Below are 27,494 nucleotides of genomic sequence, written 5' to 3' on the forward strand. Positions count from 1 at the left end.
GCATACGTTCTACGTGGGCGAAGGCGCAGAAAGGTCCTCGGGGACAGCTGCCAGACTGCTGCATGTCATTGCACTTGGTGGATTTATAGATCTGGAGAGTAGAGCAGAGGCAGGTCAGGCTTAGGCAAAGAGGGACAGGCAGGCATGGGTGCCTTCAACACAGGAGGGTTAGCTTAGTAATCTCCTTCCTCCTCCCATGCCACTTCCCTAAGTTTCTCCCTACTGATTCTTGATATTCAAACTCCTGAAGCGGATATGGCCATCCCCATGCCAAAGACACCCTCCATTCTGGGGTCACAGGTTCAACCAGCCTTGCTTCGGCCCTCACAAAGGGATCTTCTCCATGGTGCTTCTCCACTCAGGTTTGTGACTTCCAAATGTCCCTCTTGGTGTCAAGGAAGCTAAGAGCACAGGCAACACCCACCCACTGGGGGCACCCTGAGTTGGGATCTACATCTAACTTTCCACCCTGCTGTCTACGACCCCCATAAGGAGGCCTCTATCCATAGGTCTATCTCAGGATGTCCTAGCCTCCATGGACCAGGGACAGCCTGTGCCTCTACATACCCTGTCCCAGATTTTGGGACACTGACATGGCCCAAGGCTACACCATGGGGCCAGCGGGTGGGGGAAGTACAACAGGGAGGTAGCTGATACCATAAAGCTCTGATCTGCAACACAACACCTAGAAAGGGTTTTCTTGTCTTTTAAATCCTCATGTCACTGGACTGTAAGCATCATGAGTGGCCCAGAATGGCCAGGTCACTTCGCCCAGTCCATGCCTTCCCGGTCAGGAGGCGGAGGGGAAACAAAATCGGGAGTGGGGGCTGCTCGGGGACTATGGGCTCAGAATAAGGCAAGTTGCCAAAGTTGGGTGCAGGGCTCCTTTAGGCACTGCACGGGTGGGAGCCTCTTCCAGGATGGGATCAGTGTGAGTTCTGCCCACACCTGCCCAGGCCCTCCTTTCCTGTCTCCTTGCTTCCCCAAAAGGGCACGTAAAGCCACCCACAGACCTCATAGGGTCCCGGCCCCAGCCCCAGTCCAATGCCCACCTCCGGGTGGAACTGCTGCTCCGTGCGGGTGTGGCAGTACTGGCAGGCATCTCCGTTCTCACACTTGCCAGGGTCTCCCCACTCATCCCCATGTTTTACGTTCGGACATGGAGATGACCTGGTACAATTAGACAGTGGGGTCAGAGTGATGCAGGAGAGGGAGAGATTAGGAGCTGGGGAATGCCAACCACATGCCTATTCAGGGTCGTCTCTGGTCCCCCTGCTTCACAGGGCCAGGCTCACAAAGAGAAAAGATGTGCTGCAGAGTAAGAGCCTTACTGGGGCCAGAAGCTGGCTCTGCTTCTGTGGCGCAGCATGGCTGTTATCAGCAAGAAGGACACTTTCTTTCCCCTTCGGCCAGGTCCTAATGCCAAGCACTCTGCAGCTCCAGGAGAGCCAGGCTATAGCCAGAACCGTATTTCCCACACGATGGCTTGGCCCCTACAGTTGCCCCTCAGAATCAGAACAGGAGGGACCTTGGAGATCGTCTGACCCAAGATCCTCATTTCATGCCAGAGGAGGATCCCAGAGGACTCGCCATCATTCAGCTATCCTGACTATTTCCTCCCCTTATATCTGGGACCTGCAACCCTGTAATCCCCAGGGCTGACCTGCCAGCCTCCCTGTGAGCACCCTGGAAGCAGCCCCCACCGCAATCCCTTCCCTGCCACCCCTCCCTCCCATGACTGGCCTGCCTAGGCCAAAGGACCTGTATTTGTGTTTCCGGGGACTCCGCCGCCGGTCCTTGCTGTTGTGGTAGTAGGGACAGGCATAGCCCTGGCGACACAACCTTGGGGGCTTCTTGCACGGCTCCGTCTTATAGTTCCCCAGCACATAAGCAGTCTCTACACAAGGGGGCCAGAGGCAGGGGTCAGGTAGGTGAGGCAGGAGAAGCCACTTGGGAAGGGGTCCAGGAGCTCAGACTGCCTCATGTGCCAATGCCAAGACTGAGACCCAGGAGGAAGGTAAGAACACCACCCCTCACTAGAGACACTCAAGGCTCACAGGATCAAAAAGGGCAACATAACGAGGGTCAACAACACATGTACATAAACATGCCTAAGGGCAAGGCATGTCTGGAGAAACTCCCCAGAAACGCCCCCGAATGGAAGGGCTGAGGCTGGATGCAAGGTGGAATGAAGAAGTGGTGGTGAGCCAAACCCTTAGGGCAGCTCCAGGCAGAAGAGGAGAGGGGACAGACATTGGACAGGAGGAGGCACAGCCATTTGTGGGGCCACCTTTACCTTGCCACCGTGGCTCCTCGCTGAGAATTTTTTCTATCATAGCGTGGCTCGCAGCCCCAGCCGTCTGGCCCTCTGTGCTGCCCTCTACTGCGGTCTGGCCGTTCTGCAAGGCCTCCATGGCCTGGAGCTCTCTGGGAGGAAAGGAGAGGACAGAGAGTGGGGACGGGGCATGAGGGGAGACCCAGAGTGCCAGCCCCTGCACTCCATCTATGGCAGTCCCGTGTCAGCAGCGAGGCCCCAACCCTGGCCCACAGCCATCAGCCCAGCATGGCATCCAGCCCACCTGATGTCGTAGACAGGGGAACGGAGGTCATGGGGCCCGTGGGCAAAAGCGCAGTGCAGGCCGTTTTTGGTGCAGTTGCCTTTTGAGTCTGTCTCGTGGATACAGATTCCAGTTTTGTAGTAGCGGAGGTGGTACCTGCGCTCAGTGTCCCCTGTGGTCCTGTGCAGGAATGGGCACCTGAAACGTTGTGTATGGGGGGGGGGGGGGACCCACCTTTTCCCCCTGGGACCCGGGGCCATTGACCCCACGTCCCCCCCCCACCCGAAGGCTCTCCCCACCAGCCGGATGGCGCCCTGGTTGAGGAGGCCAGCGGTGACAGGCCCTGCTTCGGGGACAGAACACCCCTCCCACTGCCTGTCGGACGCTGTAGCTTGATGGGCCCACAAGGGCCCAGGATTTCCACTTCAGCCTGCTCAGAAAGTCCTCTCGGGCTACTTGGCCAAGGCCCTGGGCTGACTTGAAGAGAAGCTCCAGAGCGGGGCACACTCCTGGGAGAGCAAGTGCCACCTAGATCCGCAGGGATCCACAGAGAAACGGCCTGTTCCCAGCATGGGCATACCTCTCATGCCCCAGGGCTTCACCAGGCTGGGGGCACGGGGCTCAGAGGGTGGGAGACAATAAGCCTTGAACCTCTGGGAAAAGTGTGAGTACAGGGATGGCTCAGTGCGTTGTACCCACAGATCCCCAGCAGTGCTTTCCACTAACACCTCTGCAAGGCTCAAACAAGCAGGGTCCACAAACATTCCCTCTCAGTGATGTCCCCAGGCCTGCCTTTTCTTCTACTTAGCAGAAGAAAAAAGGCTACACAGGTTTCCCAAAAGTGGGTAAAGAAGAAGAAGGACTCCCCCAGAGGATGGCGGGGTGTGAGCCCCAGGTCCAGGCCACGAAGGCAGGCCAGGCAACAGGAGTACTCCGCAAAGTAGCCTCTGGCTGGCTTCCCAGACTCTGCCCGTCCTGTTCTGAGGGCACATGACCCAGGAGACATGAGGCTCCTCTGAGGGCAGGTTGCGGGGGGCGGGGGTGGGGCACTCACTCGTCGCCCTCCGGGCAGAGGCCTGTGGCCTCGTCGTACTTGGTGCAGTAGACGTCAGGGCTGTAGTTGAAGGTGCCGTCCCGACGGCGGATGGACCGGCGACGTCGCTGGTTCACGAAGTGCCAGTGGAAGCAGGTGTAGGGCCGGTGCTGAGTGCATTTGTGCTGCACGAAGAGTGGGCACTGCTCTGTGCGGAATTCCTTCAGGTACCTGCAGGGAGAGCCCCCACGGAGGGTGGGCCAGGAGCAGAGACTTAAGCCCCTTGCTTCCCAGCAAGAAGTTAGCCACCAAGTCCTCTGAGGGCCCTACTCTGGGGTGCTAGTTCCATTAGGACAGCGGTAGAAGTCCAGAGCTAAGGGTAGACCTGAGCATCCAGACCCTCCCGATCCCAAGCCAGTACCCCGATCCCAAGCCAGCCTGAAGAGGGAGAACCACAGACCACAGCCATCAGCGGTCTCCCATGGCAGCCAGTGGAGGCCTTAACCGGCGGCTTAGCTCTCTGTGCCCTGCCTGAGGTTTCCCAGGCCAAACCACTGATCACAGGCAAAGGGCTGCAAACAAGAACATGAGGAGCTTTTCCCAAACTCCCGTAGGGTCCTCTGCTGCTTAGGGGACCCAGATCCCTGAGGGTCTCATCTGTCCCAGGAGTAGGGGTGAGGCTCCAGGCTGAGGGCTGGGGAGGCTGCTGCTTTGGAACTGAAAGTCACAAGGCATTCCTCTGAACTACTGAGTCAGAAAAAAAAATGGTCCCGTCTGCCTGCCTGTTCCCAGAGACACTTCCTAGCACGACACAGGTTAGTGCCTGGGAAGGAGCCCCTTTTACAGAAGCAAGCATTCGAAGAGACTCTCCCTCCCAGTCTTGCCTGCCCCAATGGTCTCACAACTGCGAACCCACAGCAGCTGGGGTTGTTTACATCCTGACTAACCTGGAGATTTGGGGGCACCGTCCTTTTGGCCTCCTCCCAAGCTCTGTCCCTCTACTCTGCATGTAATAGCCAAGAGACCCCAATATAGCACTCGCCCGTGCACCACCCAGTGGAGGGCCCCAAACCCACTTACCCCCTTTACAGCACATGCCATCCATCTGTGTTTTGGCTCATTCTATGTATCCAGGTGGAGGGTGTCTTAGACTTGGGAGCCCCTACACAGCGCGCACAGGCAGGCAGTGTACTTCTCTTTATTCATTCCCTTAAGCCCTAACAATGCAGGCAACAAATGGCTTGATAGAGGGCATCTGATGCCAGCAAGGAGGATGATTCTAGAAGGCACAGAAGACTGTGTGCAGAAGAGGGCACAGAGGGAGCAACAACCTGAAGTAACTGTCCAGGCTTGGAGCCGCACCCAAAGCTAGAAGGCATGGGACAAAGGTGAGAGGATGTGGCTCATGCCAGGATACTTGGGGCCTTACTAATCTGGGCATACAGAAGGTATAGGGACAGGTAGATGGAGGGTGAGACTTTCCAGCCAAGTTTTCTTTAATGCTAATGAAAAGTGCTGAAAAACCCTCTCCTCCTTGAAGTGTGGAGTGTGTCCAGGTGTACGTACTAGGCTGGGGGAAGCTGGAGCTGGGTGCTCCCTGCAGAACACACGTAACGGTTTAAGGGGCAGTAAAACTTCCAAACAGAGCCTGCTGGTCCTGCAGCACACGTTTATTGAGCACCTACTAGGTGCAAGCATGGTAGCAGGCACTGAGGACCCTAATGAAGAAGCAGATCCTTGCCCCTGAAAGCCCGTAATTTCTTGGGAGAGACATACAAGTAACAGGCAGAATCAATCAAGTGCAGGAAAGGTTCTAAAGGAGGTTGGCTGAGGGTTCCTTGGGAACCCAGCACAAAGGGCACAGGCTAGTACAGAGGAAGGGAAATGGGGAGGTGCTGGTGGGTGAAGAATGTGGGAAGGATGTTTAAGGCAAAGGGCTAAGTATGAGCTTAGAAAGTATGTTTGGGTCCAAGAGTTCCAAGTACCTTTGTGGGATGTGAGTGGGGTGGAGAGGAACTGGAAAGGGGAAAGGAGGATAAGGTGTGGCACTGGAACACAAGGTCTTCCTTCCTGTCTGGTGAGAGAGAAAACTATACGTCGTGTGGCACCCACGTCCCAAACCCTGGCACTGAGATGGGACAGCCATCTTCCTAACCTCTGGCCCCTCCCTCCCGGCAGCACATACTTCACTGGACTCTGGACCCACTAGGAGACGAACTCGGGAGCTAAGAGGTGGAAAATGGAAGAGAAGGAAGCAGAGTCCAGGGCCAGAAGCAGAGAAGAGTGAAGACTGGTTAGGACTGTCAGACCCTGGGACACCCAGTTAAATCAGAACTTCAGATAAACCAAGTACTGCATGGGGCACACTAATAATAAAAATGTATCCGTTATTTGAAATTGCAATCTAACCGGCTAAATGTGCCAACCCTGAGTGGTGCTTGTCTGCTTGGTATCAGTGCCTCAGTAAAAAACTGGGAGGCAGCCAGGGGAAGAACTCTAAGATGTGGTCCCCCTGACTTTGGGCATAATCTGTCCTCTTGGAGAAGGAGCCTCGGCAACCTGCTTGCTTGGGACAGCCCTGTCCACAGTGCCACACGCAAATACCAGGGCTCCCCAAGGGCACTGACTGGCAGGGATGCCACAGAGGACAGACAGGAGGCAACAAATTGTCTCACTGTAAGTGGCAGGCCAGGGACTTTGTACTTTTTAATAAACCAGTCTCTGCTTCCAGCCTCTCCCCCTGTCCAATTTCTACTACACAGCATTCCTTTATTCTTCCTAGAGCCCAAATTTAATTCCCACTTTCTTAAATGTCTTTAGTTTCCCCCAGTAATTCCAGATAAGCACCAACTATTCAGCCTGGCATTCTAGGCCCTACGCATCTGGCCCAGTATTTTTTTTTCCAGCCTTATTTCCCTTGATTCCTCTCCATTCCAGCTGCTAAAACTGGAGTCCTTGGTGTCTTGCAAATAGATCTTTAACTTCCCTTTATGTCCCTTTCCTTACCTGCAGACCTCTTTCGAGACTGAATTCAACGGTAATAAATTTGATACCACTACGTCCACGGTGCCTTGGCTTCCACCCGTCCTCCCCTTTCTGCCCTTGTCCTCAGCTAAAAGTTAGAATCTCTAAAGTTTTGCCAGCATGTTCTCTAGACATTTTTATAGCCTTTATCCTGCAATGCATATTACTAACCTGTACATTTTTCTCCACTACTAGATTATAAAATCCTTGGCAGCAAGTAAGAACCAAATAGTCTGCTGGATGAACACCAGAAATGAAGTCACAGAAAAGGCAAAGCCCGCAGAACAATAGCTACAGCTTTAGGACACCGCCAGCAGCCAGAGCGCGGAGAGGTGAGAGCCCAATCCCCACTCCCTTGTGAAAAGCACCACACTGGGGAACCACGGCAGAGTATCCTACAGAAAAGCCTCAGGAGAGAAGGGGCTGACTGGCCAGTTCATGCAGACAGAGAGCCCACTTTCAGCCAACCACAATCAGAGGAGAGAAATTTCTAACATTTCTGCTGAAATCATGAATGGAATTGTGCCACCTCCTACCCAGGAATCAAAATACTTGTTCAGAATTTCCCATTCTCCCCCCCCCCACTCTGACCCTGTGCTAACAGGCAGTGCAGTGCCCAGGACGCAGGGAGAAAACTACTTAGAAATCACTTTCCTGTTTTCATGGATTGAAATGAAACAAACTGTCACTGTTAAGCTCCAATTCATCTCTACATCTTAAGGCTTTGAAAGTTCAAGATCTAAGGAACTAAATAGGTTGAAATTCACTCTAATTCAACCAACTCTCGGGAAACCCAAGAAGTCCTGGGGTCTGAGGAGAGAAGACATACCAACTCCTCACTCTCCCCGCCAGCTCTGAGGAAGGCACAAGGGCCACACCACCAAGCTCTTCACACTCCCATCTCCTGGGAATACTTGCACTCAGGAGTAAAAGCCAGGAACACAGAACGGTTCCAAACTGCAAGGCCTTGGTGAGCTACTATGGCTAGAAGGAGTCCAGAAACCACACAGGCCCTGGGCAAGTAAGAGCTCTGTCCGAGAAAGCCACGCCTTCAACCAGAAAAAGGGATGGACCTCGACCGCTCAGAGCTTTACCTTTTCTAAGCAGTGCCCGTCACGTCTGCCCCAGTCTGCCCCACGGCTGAGCTTAAATCAAAGCTACCTTTCACTCCTTTTCAGGACATCACATTAATTATCCCACCAATGGTTTATCTGTAAATGCAAAAGATTATGAAAGTCACATGCCCACTTATAAAAATTTTGGAAAACTGGCAAAGTTGCCCTTAATCCCATCACTAATGTTATCAGCCTTTGGTAAATTTTCTCTTGGTATTTTTACACAGATATAATCATAATGTACCTATCATATTGTTAACCCACTTTATACAACCTATAATACTTTTCCCAAAATCTTTTAAAATCAAATATACGAAGCCACATTATAAAAATCAAAAGTACTTTCAGTATTTATTGGATTATTTTTATTTTCCAAAACTGTAAGTAACAGCAAAAAGCAGCCTACTGGAAATCTAAATTCAAGCACTTGCCCCACTAACAGTGATAGCGCATAAGGGATTAATAAAATCAGTAACTTACATCACCCCGAAGGAGGTGTTATATCAAGCTTAGATCAAACGTTAAACTGCTACCAGTTCAATTTCCAGCTAAACCTTAAATCCTATTCCAAGTTGTCTAACTTAATAGATTTATCAGTGTGGGTGTTTCACCCAAAGAGAATTTAAACAAACAGAATAAATAGAAAAGTATCAGAGGTGACAGAAAAACTACGTATGTTTAGAGGCAATGGGGAGAAAGGGGCTGGTATTCTAATCCACATCTAGTTCCCCCATGGATTCTAGAATAGTGTTGCATGGCCTCACTTGGACTCTATTGCCTTGCTGCCCCTGATCTGTTCTCTTCCCCAACAATAAACCAGACTAGAGCAGGGTCAGCAAACTTTTCCTATAAAGGACCAGTTAGTATCTTAGACCTTGAGTGTCAAGAGGCCAAAATATGTACTTACAGAACAAGAGAAAACAAACTTCCACATTTTTTTGATGAAATTCAAAACCTAGTAATTGACTACGAGTTTTGTAGAGGCTCTAATAAAATAAATTCGGAGAGATGGGATAAGATTTGGAAAGTTAAGGTCCCTTCATCAAACTGATTACAAATGTTGGGGCACCTGGGTGGCTCAGTGGGTTAAAGCCTCTGCCTTCGGCTCAGGTCATGATCTCAGGGTCCTGGGATGGAGCCCCGCATCGGGCTCTCTGCTTGGCACGGAGCCTGCTTCCTTCTCTCTCTTCCTGCCTCTCTGCCTACTTGTGATCTCTGTCAAATAAATAAAAATCTAAAAAAAAAAAAAAAAATTGATTACAAATGTTCATCTGTTAATGCAGACTCTGTCATCAGATTTTATAAATTTCATCTTTGAAAATGTCTTTTCACGGGGCACCTGGGTGGCTCAGTCGTTAAGCATCTGTCTTCAGCTCAGGTCATGATCCCAGGGTCTTGGGACCAGAGCCCCATGTTGTGCTCCCTGCTCTGGGGGAAGCCGGTTTCCCCCTCTCCTACTCCTCCTGCTTGTGTTCCCTTTCTCTCTCTGTCAAATACATAAATAAAATCTTTAACAAAAAAAAGAAAATGTCTTTTCACAGATAGGTACTGCCAAATGCGGTTACCATTCCACAAGCATGATTTTAATCGAGGACATTCTTCGCTTAGAAGGCAGCTATAGAATTCTATTAGAGTCTTAACAGTTGCCTTTTAATCACTTCCAATCGAAGGTTTGGTGTAAACTCTTTAGTTGCACAGGTTAGTTGCATGGATTCTGAAATAAGGAAATTTCTTTTGCATCCACATCCAGCAGCAAAATCACTGCTGGAACTGTAATTTGTGTTCAGAAATCATCCACAGTAACTTTGTGTAGGAATGGAGATCTTGCCTTTAAACTGAAGTGTATAAAGTAGCTTGACATGACATGATTCAGACATTAGATGTCGAAGAAACTTTACTACAACTTAAGATTTGCAAAGAGACTGTTTGCCTTGTAATTTTAGGCTGAAGTCATTAAGAAACCTTATCAAGTATGCAGAAAAAGCCAATTTCCAAAGCTTTTCAACATTCAAGAATAGTGGCTGAGAATCATTCTTCTCATTCAGAAAAGTTTCAGCATCAGCCCTGAATTCAGGAAATTAAAAGAATACTTCACTGTTCAGCCATCAGACTACGGTGTAGTAGGTAGGGCATGCCAGAATATTCAGCTTCTCTAACAAAAAGTCATGGCATTGACTAGCATGGTGAAGTCCACGAGAGGAAGTAAAGTTCATTGCTGACTCTAACAGTTCAATAACATGGCGGGATTCAAATATTTTTCTGCAAAATACCTGCTGACGCATAAAATGAATGTAAGCTTGAGAGCTTGCATTCTCAAAAGCTTTGTAAATTTGTCCAGTTATATCTTTTCCTGCTCCATACCTCTATTCTTACCACCATCAGCTGTAACAGGTATTAGCAGATCATACTTCAGGATGTACTGAGTTTTTAACTTTTTTGTAAGTATTCTCAGCTGTCATTTTTTGTTTTGTTTTGTTTTTTAATTCAGCGGTCATTGTTTTAAGTAGCGATTCGCTGCTGCTCATTCTTCAGGCACTTCAGATCAGGCGCGGACTCCATGAAGAAATCAACTGAACAGTTAACAGTGACATCTGTTGACTCATCAAGAGCCCAAGGAAAACCACATGAAATCATTTGCCTGGTATTCTGACTACTGCTATTCCTCCCACGGGCTTCCACATTTGAGAAGTTGTTCTAGACAAAAGGCTAACGCTTTTAAACAAGTCCGTTTGCTCAGGAGAAGTTTCTTCAGCTGCTGCAATCACACACAATGTAATTCGCTCAGGATCATCAGTATCAGTAGACGGCTTTCCTAGCTCAGCTAATCCATGAGCCACTCGAGAAACTTACTCCAGTCACAGCCTCATTTTCTTTTTTGTGAAGAAATTCTGCTGTGATGAAAACAGTCCCTTTAAGATTTCTAATTTTCCTAACCATTTCCTTCCTATGCACTGCTGCTATCATGACAACTCCTTAGTCTGGTAATGTTGATTGGTCTTCTCAAAGCACAGCTCTTACTAAGACAGCTTTGCCATCTAATTTAGTAACAAAAGAATTTACACTCCATTGTGCCCTAAAAACACGACATTCCAAAGTCCATTTTTCTCCTCCTCGCCTGTTCTGATTGGCAGACACTGGTAATAAGGAATAAATAAAACACTGTGGTGTGCTAATACACACCACACTGCAAACACTGTCACGTTGTAATGGTGTCCTTGCCATCTGTAGTACACCGAACAGCAGTACCATGCAAGGAGAGTGCCACGTGCGGTATCTGTCACAACTATGGAATCCTGCAGTTACAGTGCAAAAACAGCTAGACAACATGGAAACCAATGGGGGTGGGGATTCCATTAAAGCTTTATTTATGCATCCCCAAATGTGAATTTCATATAATTTTCATGTGTCATGAAATAGTATCGATTCTTTTTCAACCATTAAAAATGTAAAAGCCAGGGTGCCTGGGTGGCTCAGTGGGTTAAAGCCTCTGCCTTCGGCTCAGGTCATGATCTCAGGGTCCTGGGATGGAGCCCCACATGAGGCTCTCTGCTCAGTGGGGAGCCTGCTTCCCCCTTCTCTCTCCGCCTGCCTCTCTGCCTACTTGTGATCTGTCAAATAAATAAATAAAATCTTTAAAAAAAAAATGTAAAAGCCATTCTTAGCTCACATGCCATACAAAGGCAGGCAGCAGGCTGCATCTGGCATTACGAGCTGTAGTTTGCTGACTTCTGCTCTGAAGAGTTGGTATTCCCCAACAGGCCATAACCCTCCCTTTACATCCCCTACACTTCTGATCATATCGTTCCTGGGGTTTGGGTCCCCCTTTTGGCTTCCTCTCCATAAGAGGGTTCCCTGACACAGCCCACTGGAGTTAGTCACGCTCCTTCCAGGTTTCCACTACAAGGTATGACTGCAGCCCAGAGAGCCCCTAGAACAGTTGATTTCAACTGCTTTGTATGTCACCATGTCTATCATTTCTGCACCTCTGCAAGAGCTGGCCCACAGCAGATATTCAAGATAGGTTAGAGCTTCGCAAGTGGTACAAGCCTGGTCCACAGCAGCTATACACTAACCCAGCAAAACAGAAGGAATTCCGATCTCTGATTTACGTGCTTCTCCTGGCAATTTATAAACCAGTAACTTCTCTAGCTACCTTCCCCACAATGTCTGCACAGCCTTGTTCCTCACCCTGAATGCTAATTTTGAGATCAGACTCACACGCAGAACAGAAAAGTAACCAGGATTGCTCTGTAATTCCTGGGAATGTGTGGAGATCACTAGAGATGTATTAAATTCCTTTTTCTCTTTTCTCCAAAAACTAAGGGGTATTATGATGACTATTTGGCAAAAACTGGGTACAAACCAAAGATTTATCAAGAAAAATTATGGAAGTATGTCACCAGACTGTAAGGGAAAATACATCCAGTATTATTGACATTAGAAGTTACCTTGACTTTTCTTTATTGAATTATGATTAATAAGTTGTAGAATTAAAGCCTTTTTGTTTGTTAAGAAATCCACAATATTGGGGCACCTGGGTGGCTCAGTCGTTAAGCGTCTGCCTTTGGCTCAGATCATGGTATATATTTATATATATTTATGTATTTATATATATAAATATACATTTATATATATATATATAATGGGTTGAGCGTCTGCCTTAGGCTCAGGCCATGATCCCAGGGTCCTGGGATCGAGCCCCGCATCAGGCTCTCTGCTTGGTGGGGAGCCTGCTTCCCACCTCTCTCTCTCCCTGCCTCTCTGCCTACTTGTAATCTGTCAAATAAATAAAACCTTTAAAAAATTTTTTAAAAAAAGACTAAATAAAGCTAAAATTTAATTGGCAAATATTTGGACAATTCCGAAAAAGCACTATAGGGCTATAGAGATTTGGTTTCCAAATCTCAGGTGCTCCTGGTTTAAAACATTCTCTCTGGCAGAAAAGCAAGCTCAGATAGTATTAAGGCAAATAAAGTCAGCGTCTAATGAATCTGAGTATGTCAGAACATTTAAGGCAGGCTTTGATTCTGCAACTGACTTTTAGCCAGAGTTCACACAGTAGGACCTCAGAGCCAGTGTGTACCTCCTGGATACAACAGAACTATCCTAACGCACAGAAACATAAACAGGAACCTCAAGTTTAAGTGCTACAGGCACTTATGAAAGCAAAGGCTTTCACATGGGGGCGCCCTTCACCGGAAAATGAGCGCAGCCCACTCCTCACCGGGAAAGGGCTGACACCGGTAAGCCATCCTGGCCTGGAGAACTAGATGATGAATGGCCCGGATGATACAGTGCTGGCAGTGAGTCCGACACGTGCCTACTTCCTTCTTCCTAGGACTGCGCCCTTGACCCAAAGATTTTGGAACTGATAAAACTGAGGAGAGAACATTCATGAAAGGTTCACTCACATCATCGATTCTGGAGAATGTATGTGAGGAGTACTGAAAACCCTGGTTCATTCTTCCCTAAATAACACCTTGACTTAATTCAGCCTTCCTGGCCTGAAAACCCCCAATTTGATGAATGTGTGAGTATATACATTTGAATTGATGCGTTATTTTGTACAGTTTTCTGTAAAACGAAGTCTTTGGCCCTGTAAGAGCAGATCCGTTTGGTTTAGAACACCAATCCATCATGTAGAATACAGGGAGCGGACAGAGGCTGCTGGAAGGGCACCTGGAGTGAAATTTGAATGGACACGGAGGGGAGGAATATGTTCTCTGAAGACAACACTGACCCACACGTACCCTAGGAACTGATGAATCCACTTCAGGGTAGATGTAGCTAAAGCAGCATTTGGTTAAGGCTGTTGAAGGAGGTAGCAATGAAACTGAAAGCAGTAACTTGGGCCTTGTTCAAATATTGATAAAAATGATACACTGTGCTAAATGCCAGGTGCGCTTTTAAGCACTTCACATATATTAACTCACTGAGACCCTGCAAGAACTCCATGAGGTAGGTACCATTAGTATCCTTGGGAAAATGACAAAGAGGAAAGTCACTTGCCTAACGTCCCACAGCTAGTAAGTGGCAGAGCTAGGCTTCAAACCCAATCAGTCTGGCCCTGCAGTCAGTGCTCTTAAACACTGCGCTGTTAACTAAGCTTTTCTTAATTGAGCTACAAAGAGAAACAACAGTAATAGCAGATAAGCATAAGTGATTCTCTAGAAGCTGTTCAAAATATGTTAGGGAGTTTTTGTGGGTTTTTTTGTTTTTGTTTTTGTTTTTTTAAGATTTTTATTTTTTTGACAGACATGGATCACAAGTAGGCAGAGAGGCAGGCAGAGAGAGAGGGGGAAGCAGGCTCCCTGCCGAGCAGAGAGCCCGATGCGGGGCTCGATCCCAGGACCCTGGGACCATGACCTGAGCCCAAGGCAGAGGCTTTAACCCACTGAGCCACCCAGGGGCCCCTGTTAGGGAGTTTTTAACAGGCCATAATTACAATAACCACGAAATAAGTTACTAAAAATAAAAAACAAAAATGTTAACTTTAACATACTCTACTGGAAATTTAATATTCATTTTATATATTCGTTATAAAGTACTCTTTAGTTCAATTATAAAATTTAAATTTTGGATTTTTTTTAAATAAGAAAATACAAGCATGGGCTTCTACTTTATATTTGGGTAGACTGATTGACACAAATCCTAATGTGGTGGGCTACCAAATACTTGGCACCTCTAAGCAGTAAAAGTTACATCAAAAAGACATAGCAATATTCTTACCATTATTAATAAAAACTTACATATAAAAACTATTATTTGAAACTTTTACATCATAAAACACCAGGCCAAAAGTTTTTCTCAACCTCTTCTTTCCTAAGCATAGCTACATCTCCATGGGGTAGTTTTGTGACAACGCCAAAATCTCACAGGAAGGTGGGCACATGGGCCCTTCCACTCCTCATCAGAAGTCAATTTGTTAGGACTCACGTTGGCCACATGGGGTTTCAAATACTAGTAGGAAACAAATGAGTCGATTTAGGAACACAAAAAGTAAACTGTGATATAAAGAATAAGGAAAGGGATGAAACATTTCAATAAGCTCAGATATGACATGTTGATACTATCACAGGCCTGAGTATCTTCTTTATCTCCTAAGTAAGTTGAGCCCCAGCAGGAAAAAGGTCACCTCACAGAGAATGCTATGAGATTTTTAAGTCGCTAGACTCCTTTCCATCTTCTCTTCCTCATCAGCTCTTGATACTGCTGTCAAATTCTACACACTGGCAAAGAAAAAAGGGGTGAAAGTTGAGGGATTGTATAAAGAAATAATAAAAAATTTGTGATTATTAGAACTAAAATATAGCCACTGATATAATTTAAAATGACTAAAACATGTGGCTCGTCCTTAAAGAAATGTCAATGTGAACATTAAAACAACCATAAACTACCTGAGAATGAAATTCATTACATTTCAGCAAGAAGAGCAACTTTCTATCTCCCACCCACCCTAGGAAGCTCCGTTCATTTTTACAAAGGCAATGGGGACAACATGCTTGTTCCCTGTAACGGCTGTCAATTCAGAGACAATGTGAAGTACAACTACCAACAACCAGGAGTCTCAAACTTGCTGAGTATTCACTTCATATCTCAAAGGATCTCCACAGACCTAGAACATGGGGGCATTCACCTAGAATGGATACAAAGGGACTGAGCCACTGAGAAGGCTAGAAAAGGGGCACCAAGGAGGTGTTCACAGACTGTAGGCTTTACCATACCAAACGATGCTGCCAAGCCCTGACAGGCCACATGAGCCTGACAGACTCTTATGCGCTGATTTAAAAAATATATATATACTTTTTAAAACAGTAACTGAGATATAATTGACACAACATAAAAATTTCACCATTTTAAAGCGTACGCCTCGGTGGTTCTTAGGATATTCACCATGTTGCAGCATTACTGTCACTATCTAATTCCAGAACATTTCCATCACCCCCAAAATAAACCCCATACCTATTATCATATGTACTGATTTTACCCACACCTTCTCCGCAGGTATCTCTGTGGCCCATGCAGGTATTTTAAGATGGCTGGCTGGTGTGTGAATCTACACAGTATCTATATGGTAAGAAAACAAGAAAGCTACATTGTCCAGAAGGATCCTGAGCCGAAATTCTTGGCATTTTTAGCAATTACACTAACGTAATGTTTATATATTGGCTAAGAATGGCAGAGAAACTTACATTCAACATCCATCTTCACTTAACACATTAGTGTGCCCCAAATTCATCCAAGATGTTAAAAGAAGGGAAGACAATCTACTAGGATTAGCCATAACTGTCCATAGTTGCAATTTCAAAATACAGAAGATGCAAATGTAGGAAACCTCCTTTAGTATCAAGCATAGCTGGATTAAAAAAAACAACGACAAAACGAAAAACTTAATCATTAAATAAATACTGCCCCAACTGGGAAAATAATCCCTACACCAGTCCAGTATTTAAAGTAATGCAGCTTTAAACGCAACCTTACTTTTATCATACTTGTGACCTAGAGCCTCTCCTATGAGAAAAATAACCTTTAGGCAAAGATCTGGCGGGAAAGCCTGCAGGTGTGTGGTGCTCAGGCTGCTGCAGGGCTCTCATTACCTAAATGAGCTCATGGCTTCTAAGACACACAGGAAGGAGACCTCACCTTCAGGCATCAGGGTGTTGAAAGCGGGAGGAAGTAGGTCCACGAGGGTGTCTTGCTTTTGTGCACTTATCTGGGGTGCTATTTCCAGAGAAGGAGCTCCTTTATAGAGTGTGCCCAAGATGGATTTCTCTAAGTTGCTCTCAGAGTTGTCCAGCTGCCCTCACCAATAAGTCAGTCTTTGTAGGTTGATAGAAACCACCAGTCAAAGCAGATGCAAATGGATTGTGGGGAAGCCTTCTTTAGTATCTAACATAGCTGGATTAAAACAAAAAAACTTAACCATTAAGCAAATCTTCATTTTAATCATTACTTTCACAGCAAATATCAACTAGGTGCTACACTTGACTCTACCCTTAGCATGGGCACTTAATTATTAATGGGGATTCTGTGGGCCTGAGTGAAGACCACAACGAGCTCTTAATTTTTGTCCCGTAAGAAATTAGTTCTACTTGATAAACAAGTAAACAAGATCCAGAAATATTTATTGGTAATTGAACTCACGCTTGCTGAGGTTGCCTAGCAACACTTCCAGTGACTTCTGTTGTGCAACAAGTTGTACTCTAGTAATGTATTTACAATTTTATTGCAATTTGCAATAATGATTTAAATATGTTTTCATTTCCTGGGTTTTCCAAAACACAGTCAGATGCAATCAAGCGAAATTTGGAACATTTATATGATGTATAAATTAACAAATTTGCCTCAAAATAGTTATCTATGGAAGTACTGCCACATTAACCCTGTTTAAAAGATGCCCAGGGAACAGTCTCTAAGTTTAAAAAAAAAAAAAAAAAAAGACACTTGGCTAGAAGACGCTATAAAGCATTTATCCTCTACCCATAAGAAATCACCCAGTGGCCAGAAAAACTCCAAAAAAAACCTTCACTAAACTAGAATTTCATTTTTCCTTTACCCCAAGGGCATTAAGAAGTCTGGGAATCAACTGCAAGCAAAGGAATCCAAAAATGATCTAATGTCTTTAAAGCTTACATCCTCTTATAGAATCAAAATAATGAGGCAAAAACCTGGATATTTTGGAGGGCAGGTTTTTTTGGGTGACCTTTCAACTATACACTTAAAATAATGTAACTGTTATCCAGTAAAAAATCCAAAGTTAGCTAAATTTGTAGATACATTTTGGAATGCAATTGCTCCAAAATTTCCCATTCATAAAACCGCTTTAATAAAACTCTTCAAATACAATATACAAGATGGACTTGTTCTGAAAACAGATGGATCAAATTCAGTCTTTGTCAAATAAAAGTTCAAATTACCTAGCAAGACGTGAGGTGGTTCTTGTACTGGAAGAGGACTGATACATGCACATTATCATCTTACTGCATGCTATCAGACACTTGGAGCTGAGTAAGAGGAAATTCTAACAGCCATTTTCTAAAGGGTTGAATTCCTCAGGTCTAGCACAAGTGCCGACTATACCAATTGGCTAAAAGGATTATTTCAAAGTTTTTCTTAAAGCAAGATTATTCATGAGTTTAGGGGGAATATACCAACAAAACTATCATTCAAACTATGTTATGAATACTCATCTTGGTTTAGGAAAAAGAGCTCAAATTCTAGGACTTTATCTGTGGGGCAAGACGGCAAGCCAATATTTGTTTTTGGTACATTCAACCAAGTTTACCAAGACTGTCTGCCATTATGATGAGTGGCACTCAATTTTTAAACTTTTTTTTAAAGTTTATTTTTTAAGTAATCTCTACACCTAGTGCGGGGCTCGAACTTACAACCTCAAGATCAAGAGTCACATGCTCTGACTGAGCCAGCCAGGTGCCTCGAGTGGCACTCAGTTTTAAGAGGTTTCTTCTGGATTAGTGCAAAGATGACTGCATAGCATATTATCTCAAATAATATCAGGTATAAAAAACACACAAAGTTAGTGTAATTTATGTACAAATAAGTTTTAAAAAGTTAAAAAAAAATTAACCGGTAAAAAAATACAAACATACAAAAACAAAACAAAACAAACACACACACACACACACACACACACACACACACACACAAAGGGTTTATATCTCTATTCCAGAAAGGGATCTATGCAATATATAAGGCCATATTCGACTGGTACAAATTCTGGAAATTCATGTTGCAAGTGAGAATTTAAAAAATACTGGCCAGCTCAAAATTTTAAATATTTTAAGAAAAACAAAAATATTCCTGTGGTCTAACCTCCAAGGGTAACAAATGGGCTCACCTTTAAAAAAAAAAAAGAGAGAAAAAGAAAAAAGAAAAGAAAATCAGTGCCAGTACGCGTACAGGTGCTATCATCTGTATCCTCAAACTCCCTGCGCTCCTAAGACCTCAGATGACAAGGGAATGAAGTTTTCCAAATCATCAAAGCTTCTGAACGCCCATAAATCTACCAAGGAAGACAACAGATGTCTACCTCTGATTTTCGGAAATAAAAACGTAAACATATATGCAAATGAAGAATTAACATGAAATAAAAAGATGGGAACACCTACAACCACCAATCACCCAGTCAAGCTTGGGGTTTCTGTTATTATTACTAAGCCACCTTGAGAGTCAAGACTGATTACTCTGCACTTACCCCACAAGCGGTGGAAAGAGATTTTAAACAAATAAGCATCAACAGAACAAAAACTCAGTTATTAACATTTACACAGATGTTGACTTGTTCCATCTGTCAATTCCAAATGGTAAGAAAACCCTTCTAATACAGATTCCACAGTCTACTCAATGACAACACAACGTACAGAGGTTGCTGAAACATAACCCCAAGTATTTATGTTACTGAAAAATATGATCCGAGCAACCACTTTATAGAGAAGTTCCAATCATGGGAAATCTGCAGATTTTCAAATCAAAACCATACTGTGGCTTGACCAAACCACTCAACGGATCAGTATTCTCTAAGGTAAGATCATTTCACCAAAACCGATGGAAGGGCAGCAGAAACAACTCCAGGGAGGAAGGACCCGCAAAGCAATGGCCACAATAGAAGAGTAACAGTTAACACGAGTCCTACTGTAGCCAAGAAAAGACAGAGCTTCAACTTATTTCAACCAATAGCAGGGAACCTCACAAAGAAACCAATACGCTTCCTAAAACCCATGCCCCCCAATCCCAGAACAGCTTCCTAACGGGGCTTACTCTGGTGAGTGACAAACAGGAGCTCCTCCTGTCTCGTTTAGTTCCCTCTGCTCCCACAGAGGCTTCCTGCTCTCGGCTCACCGGGGGGCAGTACTGGGGGGCTCTCCAGGGCTGCCCGCCTCAGGTCCACCTGGGGGTCCTTCTAAACACGCACAGCACCTGGGAGCCCCAAGCGGAGGCGAGGCGCTCAAGGAGCACTGGGGGCGGGGGACGGGGGGCTGGAAACCAACATTTTGCTGAGCAGGAGGGCCCGCCTCTGCAGCTTGCTTTCTCCCGAGGCACCTCGCACTAGGTGGTCTTTTAACGTGCCTCGAAGGGAACAAGGAGGCAGGGACCTCCCCTCAGACACAGGCAGATTCCCAGGGAGCGGGTTTTCCATCTACTGGACTCCTGCGGGGCGAGCGTCGGGGCTCCCTCTGCTACCGTACTTCGCTTGGGCCTGAAGACGCGCTCGGACCCCATCGCCCTCGGGGTCCCCGACTCAGGCCGGGTCGGCTGTCCCAAGCAAGAGGGGCCTCCACAGACAACATACGGGCTTCGGGGACACAAAAGGCCTCCCGGGCACGGAACGCGGGGCGCCTGACAGAACCTCGCGCCAACCGTCATTCGCAGCGGCGGCAGGGCCGGCCCCCGGGGCGCTCATCCTGGTTCTGGGCTGGGCTTCTGATCGCCCCCAAGGGCCTGATACTGTGGTTTTAGGTCTGAGGAACAGTTAGGCCTCACAGGCCCGGCCTGAGATGTGCGCTCTCCGCACCCCGCACTCCCGCCTTCCCCACTCAGCGGCGGGGCCCGGCTTTCCCGCCCCACGGCCCGACCAGGGGTTGGTGGCAGTTGGAGGCAGTTGGGACCGGCCCCAGCAGGTTGGAACCGGTCTGGGCCGGGCCGGAGGAGGAAGGGGGGGGAGGGAGAGGCCGCCTCGCGCTCTCCCTGCGCGCGTGACTCACGCTGGCCGCTGACGTCAGGCGTGCGCGCGCGGCGGGGGGGGCTCTACGTACGTGTAGTGCTGCGGTTTCTCGGGCTGTGCCTGCAGCACCTGAGCGGTAGCGGCCGGGGGCGCCGAGGAAGCTGCGGAGCCGCCGGGCCCGGGGCCCTTCGACATGGTCCTGTCTTCCTGCCTCTTCGCCGCTCCCCTTTTATTATTCAGTCTGCGCGGTCCGCGCCGAGGACCCAGTGCGCCTGCGCCGCGCCACGAGAACGTGAAGACCCCCCGCACGGCAGCAAGGGTTGCTGGGAGTTGTGGTCCTCGGTTCGGCTGGAATTTTACCGTCGGCAGAGGGTTGCTGCCAAAGGAATGGACCACAATACCCAGGGAGCCTTGCAGACGGTGTCCCGGATGCTCAGGGCCCGCCACGGCTTGTGGGGATTGCAGTCCTGCTGCGTTCCTACTTCTTAACAGTGCGTTTCCAGTTTCGTAGGAGAGCTTTCCTTGAAACTGGACCCTCTGGAGTGGAAAGGGCCCGTAGCTAGAGAGGCCCTGACGACTTCTGTGAAACAGTCCAAGTGTAGTTTCACCATTAACAGTGTAATAATTATCTCGCCACCAGACGATGCCGGCCCCGGCAGTGCTTCAGAATCTGTATTGTCCGTCCTTAGCTCTGGGCCTTTGTGCTGCAGGCGCCTGCAGTCCGCCAACATCCTCTTCATCCCTGCGGCCAGGCTAACGGGGGAGGCATGAAGGAAAGTCTACCCACCAGAAGTCAGCCTGAGAAATCTTTGCTAAAGTAGAGCTGCACGACGCAGTACTCCGTTCCCGCGTCTTTGCTGAGGCGCGCGTAAACCTTTACCAACCCTGAAACCGGGAACTCCACGGCTTGGGTCCCTCCCCAGCTCGACGCCTGGCCTGACCGACTTGTTTCCAGTACGTTAGGGGCCAAGGACGAATTTAATCTCCGTCTAGAACAGTCTCAGGTACACTAGCAAGTTGCAGGGGTGTTGAGAAGCGTCGCCTAGTGTCCAGAGGCAGAGCCTGGGGTTGAGTCGGGGGTGCGGTTGATGACCCGCTGCAGTTTCCTACTCCGGAAGTCAGCTTTTCTGTGTTTTCCGAGCCCGATTCCCACTCGTCGGGCGAAGTTCTTCACTCTGTGGCTTTTGTCAAATCAGCCAATTCCACCTTTATGAAGGTTTTTTTTTTTTTTAAGAGTTTATTTATTTGACAGAGATCACAAGTAGGCAGAGAGGCAGGCAGAGAGAGAAGGAAGCAGGCTCCCTGCCAAGCAGAGAGCCAGATGGGGGGCTCGATTCCAGGACCCTGAAATCATGACCTGAGCCCAAGGCTGAGGCTTTAACACACTGAGCCACCCAGGAGCCCCCCGCCCCCCTTATGAAGTTCTTCATAGATAAAATATTGGCACTTGTCATTTAACTTTGCTTTCCATAATGAATCTATTTAAATCCCTTGTGTTTAAGACTGATTCATATTTGATTAGATGGTTAACTAGTCTAGTGATTGTCACGTTAAAGAGAAACGTTCCCAATAACCTTAGGGATGCCGTTGGGAGGAGTGAATGGAAAACTGTTAATGTTTTGAGAATGACACTTATTTTATTTAGTCCCGAGTAACCTCACATCAGAAGCCAAATTGTCAGCCCACAAAGTTGAGAAACTGGTATTTCCTAAACAGGCCAAATCAATTGTTTAACCACCAGGGGCGTGTGAAGATGAAAAATTCCAAAAGGACAAATAAAAGTTGTAGTGTATTGTTTTAACGCTGTTATTAAATCCAAGTAATTGACTTGTATGTTATCCCCCAAATACCTAAGCGCGATGTGAATGAAGAAATAGAGTTCACAGCACAAGGCTTTAAATAAGTTGTATACCATAAGCTTCAGAATGAGTGTGTACTGGTAAAATTGGGAGATGATATCATCCAAACTGTTTAATTTACAAAAGAGGAAACCGAAACTCAGAGAAGTAACTTGCACAGAGTTACTCAGCAAGCCCATGCCAGAACAGGAACTAGGATAGTAGCCTACATGCTGCATCACATTCCACATTGTTTTGATTGTATAAACATTTTTAGTTCTTTCCCATTTCCTGTGTTGCTTTTCCTCTCCCGTGCTAACTTAGGAAAAAGAAAAAGCTGCTTGACGGCCAAGTAAGAAGGACAGACTAGTCCCACTAATGGTCCTTTAAGTGGATAAATGTAAATCTTTACCTAGTTTCTGCTGGAGCAATTAGTTCTCCTCTAGTAATCAGCCAAACTGCAAGAAAGAAAACAAAACTGGAGTGTCTGTCCTCTGGAGGCTTGGGACAGACAGGATTCTGGATATTTTAGAAAATCCTTGGAACACAAAGGGGTTGTTAATTTAGGAACCAATTCCCTCTCCAGGCCATTTGGGCAGTCAAAAAATGTTAACAGGGTATTTTTCTGGTTACATCCCAGAACATTTGAGAGCCTTTTGTGTGGGATCTAACCAGTGCCCTGATTCTTAGCTTTCCTCAGGTTCTGAGGACAGGGCAAGAGCCTCCATCTTGGTTTCTCAGCATCACATGAATGAAACAGAAAACTTAATTCCTCCCCTACTGTAAACTTTGTGCCGAAGGCAGGAATTAAAGTTGACCAAATTATCGCATAAAAGTTTACATATGTGATATTTAAATACAAATTGTGCCTGTTAAAATTGAGAGGGCAGAAATGAGAGGAATTTGGTACCAGAGATTGGGTGAAAGACATTTTTACCATAGCAGCTTCTTCATATCGAGCATTTCCCCCCTTGCTGTTGATACTGAGAGCAGACCTTCGATGTCACAAGTAAATTTTTGAGGTATTTGTGTTTATGTACAATAATTATTTGAGTTGAAATCTACATGTACACGGAATTTGGATGATTTAAAATACTCAGGGGAAAAAAAAAAATCAGTAAACCCAGAGTAGGAACTATGGAATAAAATGCACAAAACTCGGGGTGCCTGGGCGGCTCAGTGGGCTAAAGCCTCTGCCTTCAGCTCAGGTCATGATCCCAGGGTCCTGGGATAGAGCCCAGCATCAGGGCTCCCTGCTTCCCCCCCTCCCCCGCCTGCCTCTCTTCCTCCTTGTGCTCTCTCTCTGTCAAAGAAATAAATAAAATCTTTTTTAAAAAATAAATAAATAATAAAATAAAATGCACAAAACTCTTATTTCGGTTTTCTGAGTTTAGTTTGGCTGGTCTCAAACTATACCCTGCTTTGGTATTCTATATACCTGTATCATCAGAAGAACTGAACATTACAATCTATCAAGGACATTTATTTAGGCAGAAGTAGGGATTACCATTTTTATACATTTGTCGTGTTTCTTAGAAGTGATGACAATATACCACTATATACAAGGGCACGTGTTGATTTCGTTTTCTTCTGTTTATACCTTATGGACATGTAAATGTTGTACTAGGACTATTTCCATTTTGGCTGCAGTCATTTCATTCAGTTGAATTACATAATTCAAAAAAATGTTGCTTAGAAGGCTACTTCCTTAAGCTATTGAAATCACACAGTATTTTGTGATAGTCTAAGAATGTACAAAACAGTTCTTATAAAACCATACACTGACATATTTTTTTGTCTATTATTTACCCCTACCCACACTACCAAACAAAAGAACTGCTTTTGGTTAAAATGTATATGCGTGATACATGAAATACTTGGTGGCACAACATGATTTGCTGAATTCTAATTCTTTTACCGTATATACGTAACTATCAATATGTGAAAGTAAATAGTCACAGGAACACATTTTATTTTACATTGGAAAATATTTACAAGAATTTCCCTGAAATAATCTCTCCTCCTGCATTTTATTGGAGAGATGCGAATTTGGTTGGATTCCTAACCATCCCGACCCTGAAGTCCTCAAACAGACCAATGCAATTCATTTGCATTGACTTTCTATTGTAGAGCTTTGGAACCGAGGGAAGGATCCAAACATAGCTTCATTTTATCCAATCAGAAGAGCCGCTTCGTGCTAACCTCTGATTCGTCCATTCCTCTTTGCATTCATCCAATCATTAGGCCACTTTAACAGCCAATCAGCGGCATAGATGCCCACCAATCCGGGAGCGGGGCCGAAGCACGGCCTTTGTGTCGGGGATGTCAGCGCGTCGGCGAAAGCTCCCGCCAATAGAAAAAGTCGTTGGTGTATGCAAATGAAGCCCCTATGACGCAGGGACGCAGCGTGAAGCGTGGGTATAAAAGCGGAAGCAAAGGGGGGGTTTGGAGCACAGAGCGGTTTGGTCGTTTGTTGGAGGGTTTTCTTTTTCCTTGCTCGGCGACTGCGGCTCTTCACTGGGCAGCAGGAGCGGCGCGGCTGTCGAAGAAGCGGTCTAAGACTTCGGCATTGGGTAAGCGTTGGCGGGTTTGCTCGTGGTTCGAGGCCTCGTCGGCCGTTAATGCCGCGGGCCTCAGCCGTTGGGAGCGGAGTGCTGGCTGGTGCGGGCTGCTCGGGCCGCCGGCGTCGGGTGTGCGTCCGGGAGGTTTCCCCTTGGGGCTTCGTTCCGGAACCGCGTCTCCGCCTCTTTCCCGGTGGTGATTCAGATGTCCCGACGCCGGGTTCCGGGCAAGCGGGGCCTCCGCCCGTCGAGGAGGGGAAGTGACTCCTCCCCGCACCCCCCCTCCCGGGGGAGGCTGCTGCCGCTCCTCGCAGCCTGAGTCATTAGGGGAGGGGGAGGAGGCGGCGGCCCCGGGCCATCTGCCGCGGTGAAGAGGCGGGAGGGCAGGGGCGCCGAGCCCGTCCCCCCGTGACCCCCCGGGGGGGCGAGCGCCGGGGCCCCGGAATCACGGATGTCTTCCTTAGGTAAAAGAAAATGGCCCGAACCAAGCAGACTGCCCGTAAATCCACGGGTGGAAAAGCGCCCCGCAAACAGCTGGCCACTAAAGCCGCCCGGAAAAGCGCCCCTTCCACCGGTGGGGTGAAAAAACCTCATCGCTACAGGTAGGCGAGGCGGCAGGCAGACAATGACGGGGCGGCGCGCGGCCCGTGCGGGAGCGCGTCCTGGGGCTGGCGCCGGGCTCTGTCCGTCCCCGGGTGTCCGCTTACACTCCCCTGCTCGCTGCAGGCCCGGAACCGTAGCGCTTCGGGAGATCCGTCGTTACCAGAAATCCACCGAGCTTCTGATCCGGAAGCTGCCTTTCCAGAGGTTGGTGAGGGAGATCGCCCAGGATTTCAAAACCGATCTGAGGTTTCAGAGCGCCGCCATTGGCGCCCTTCAGGTAAGGCGAGCGCGGCTGTGTAGGGTCGGAGGGCTCGTGCGTGGCTTCTCCGCGAAGAGAGTTTAATAGTGTGGCTCTTGTCCTCAACAGGAGGCCAGTGAAGCGTACCTGGTGGGTTTATTTGAAGATACTAATCTGTGTGCCATCCACGCTAAGAGAGTCACCATCATGCCCAAAGACATCCAGTTGGCTCGCCGGATACGGGGAGAGAGAGCTTAAGTGAAGGCAGTTTTTATGGTGTTTTGTAGTAAATTCTGTAAAATACTTTGGTTTAATTTGTGACTTTTTTTGTAAGAAATTGTTTATAATATGTTGCATTTGTACTTAAGTCATTCCATCTTTCACTCAGGATGAATGCGAAAAGTGACTGTTCACAGACCTCAGTGATGTGAGCACTGTTGCTCAGGAGTGACAAGTTGCTAATATGCAGAAGGGATGGGTGATACTTCTTGCTTCTCATGATGCATGTTTCTGTATGTTAATGACTTGTTGGGTAGCTATTAAGGTACTAGAATTGATAAATGTGTACAGGGTCCTTTTGCAATAAAACTGGTTATGACTTGATCCAAGTGTTTAACAATTGGGGCTGTTAAGTCTGACCATACATCACTGTGATAGAATGTGGGCTTTTTCAAGGGTGAAGATACAAGTCTTAACCACAGTGTAACTTACAGTTTCCTTAAAAAAAAAAAAGAAAAAAAGAAAAAAAAAGTAAACTTGGCAGCTATAGAATACACTATGTGCATTTATAATAGCTATTTTATATATTGTAGTGTCAACATTTTTAAATTAAATGTTTTACATTCACATGTGGGGAGTCTTGTCATTAAGGTGTGTGTAATTTAAAGTCAAGTTGGTTTTCTCCTAACTAGACTGCACTTGTTTTCATTGATAGTAAAATGCTTTGCAAATTATACCTTGCATAAGTCCTCATTCTACCACATGTTAACTAACCCTCTAGCTGATTAATGCAAACACTAATGGGGGGATTTTATTTATAAGGGCTCTAGACTATAATACCGAGTTATTCACACCAGCATCATCTGTTAATAATAATCTAAACTAGTTAGTGCAGCTTTTCTTTGTGTTGTGGTTGGTCTCCTAACTAGGTCGAGTTTTTCTCTACCAAGAGGAAACAATACCGAAGTTCTTTTCCTTGTGGAGTTTGTATTATAATAATCCTTAAGAGTAAACTTGCTGTGGGGGAGGGGCACACAACTCCAGCTTGAACCTCTGCCAGTTAAGATGGTGTCCGGTTAGGTTACATCTGATCCATGGTCCTGGGAAAATCACTATAGAGATGGCCTTTGCAGGTGGTTTTTAAAAATTATCCTTCTATTGAAGTCTTCAGGTCAATTATGTATGTTGAGTAAATTTACAAATAAACTTGTTTATTCAACCAAGTGTCAAAAACCTACATTTGAATATACAAAGCTTTAATACGTCCATTATCTAGATTCTTTGTATCCTGAAGTTTGAGCTTCGTTTATACCTGGTTTTGCTCGGTAGACAAAGGAACCATTTATACACAAAAATAATTATGAAATTTCTTTATACAAATTATTTTAACAAATTTAAAACTCCTTGTTGGTTTAAGCTGCTTTTTCAGTATAAAGCTAGTTTTCTTAACCATTGATGGTACACTGTATGCATAGTATTTAGATGTCAGCAAGACATGGGCACAAGAGCCACACCAGTCATCAGACAAGCATTCTGTGTATTTAGAGCTGGTAGCTATAGAAAGATAGTTGTGCCCTAATAAAGTAGCTTCATTTTTTTAAAATGTTTGGTTTCAAATTCAAG

General features: G+C 46.4%; 2 protein-coding genes across 6 annotated transcripts in view; one reads left to right on the plus strand and one right to left on the minus strand.

The window, feature by feature from the left end:
- Nucleotides 1-21,034, minus strand: part of UNK (unk zinc finger) — a 31,539-nt gene extending 10,505 nt beyond the window's left edge. The window contains exons 1-7 of one of the 5 annotated variants that reach the window (XM_032870603.1): nt 20,504-21,034; nt 3,613-3,822; nt 2,580-2,756; nt 2,297-2,427; nt 1,762-1,897; nt 1,053-1,170; nt 7-91 (exon numbers count right to left, since the gene is read on the minus strand). In XM_032870603.1, coding sequence (XP_032726494.1) covers nt 7-91; nt 1,053-1,170; nt 1,762-1,897; nt 2,297-2,427; nt 2,580-2,756; nt 3,613-3,822; nt 20,504-20,607 — 961 coding nt within the window. In that variant the 5' untranslated portion in view covers nt 20,608-21,034. The remainder of the gene's footprint in view (nt 1-6; nt 92-1,052; nt 1,171-1,761; nt 1,898-2,296; nt 2,428-2,579; nt 2,757-3,612; nt 3,823-20,503) is intronic. The other 4 variants (XM_032870604.1, XM_032870601.1, XM_032870602.1 and 1 more) reach the window with 4 other exon arrangements.
- A 3,661-nt stretch (nt 21,035-24,695) lies between these two features.
- Nucleotides 24,696-27,090, plus strand: LOC116875277 (histone H3.3A). The gene is made up of 4 exons (XM_032870606.1): nt 24,696-24,823; nt 25,276-25,413; nt 25,538-25,691; nt 25,782-27,090. Exons 2-4 carry the CDS (start codon nt 25,286-25,288, stop codon nt 25,908-25,910), a joined length of 411 nt encoding a protein of 136 aa, XP_032726497.1. The 5' UTR covers nt 24,696-24,823; nt 25,276-25,285; the 3' UTR covers nt 25,911-27,090.
- Nucleotides 27,091-27,494: the final 404 nt, after the last annotated feature.

The sequence above is a fragment of the Lontra canadensis genome, unplaced genomic scaffold (genome assembly GCF_010015895.1).
Source record: "Lontra canadensis isolate GAN:19392208 unplaced genomic scaffold, GSC_riverotter_1.0 scaffold41, whole genome shotgun sequence".
In the NCBI taxonomy this organism is placed as follows: Eukaryota; Metazoa; Chordata; class Mammalia; order Carnivora; family Mustelidae; genus Lontra; species Lontra canadensis.

Bases quoted from the DNA above. Each gene is read 5' to 3' on its own strand.
- LOC116875277 (XM_032870606.1), top strand. From the start codon at position 25,286: ATGGCCCGAACCAAGCAGACTGCCCGTAAATCCACGGGTGGAAAAGCG. The intron at 25,414-25,537 runs GTAGGCGAGGCG...TGCTCGCTGCAG, and splicing joins AAAAAACCTCATCGCTACAG to GCCCGGAACCGTAGCGCTTC. The intron at 25,692-25,781 runs GTAAGGCGAGCG...TGTCCTCAACAG, and splicing joins CCGCCATTGGCGCCCTTCAG to GAGGCCAGTGAAGCGTACCT.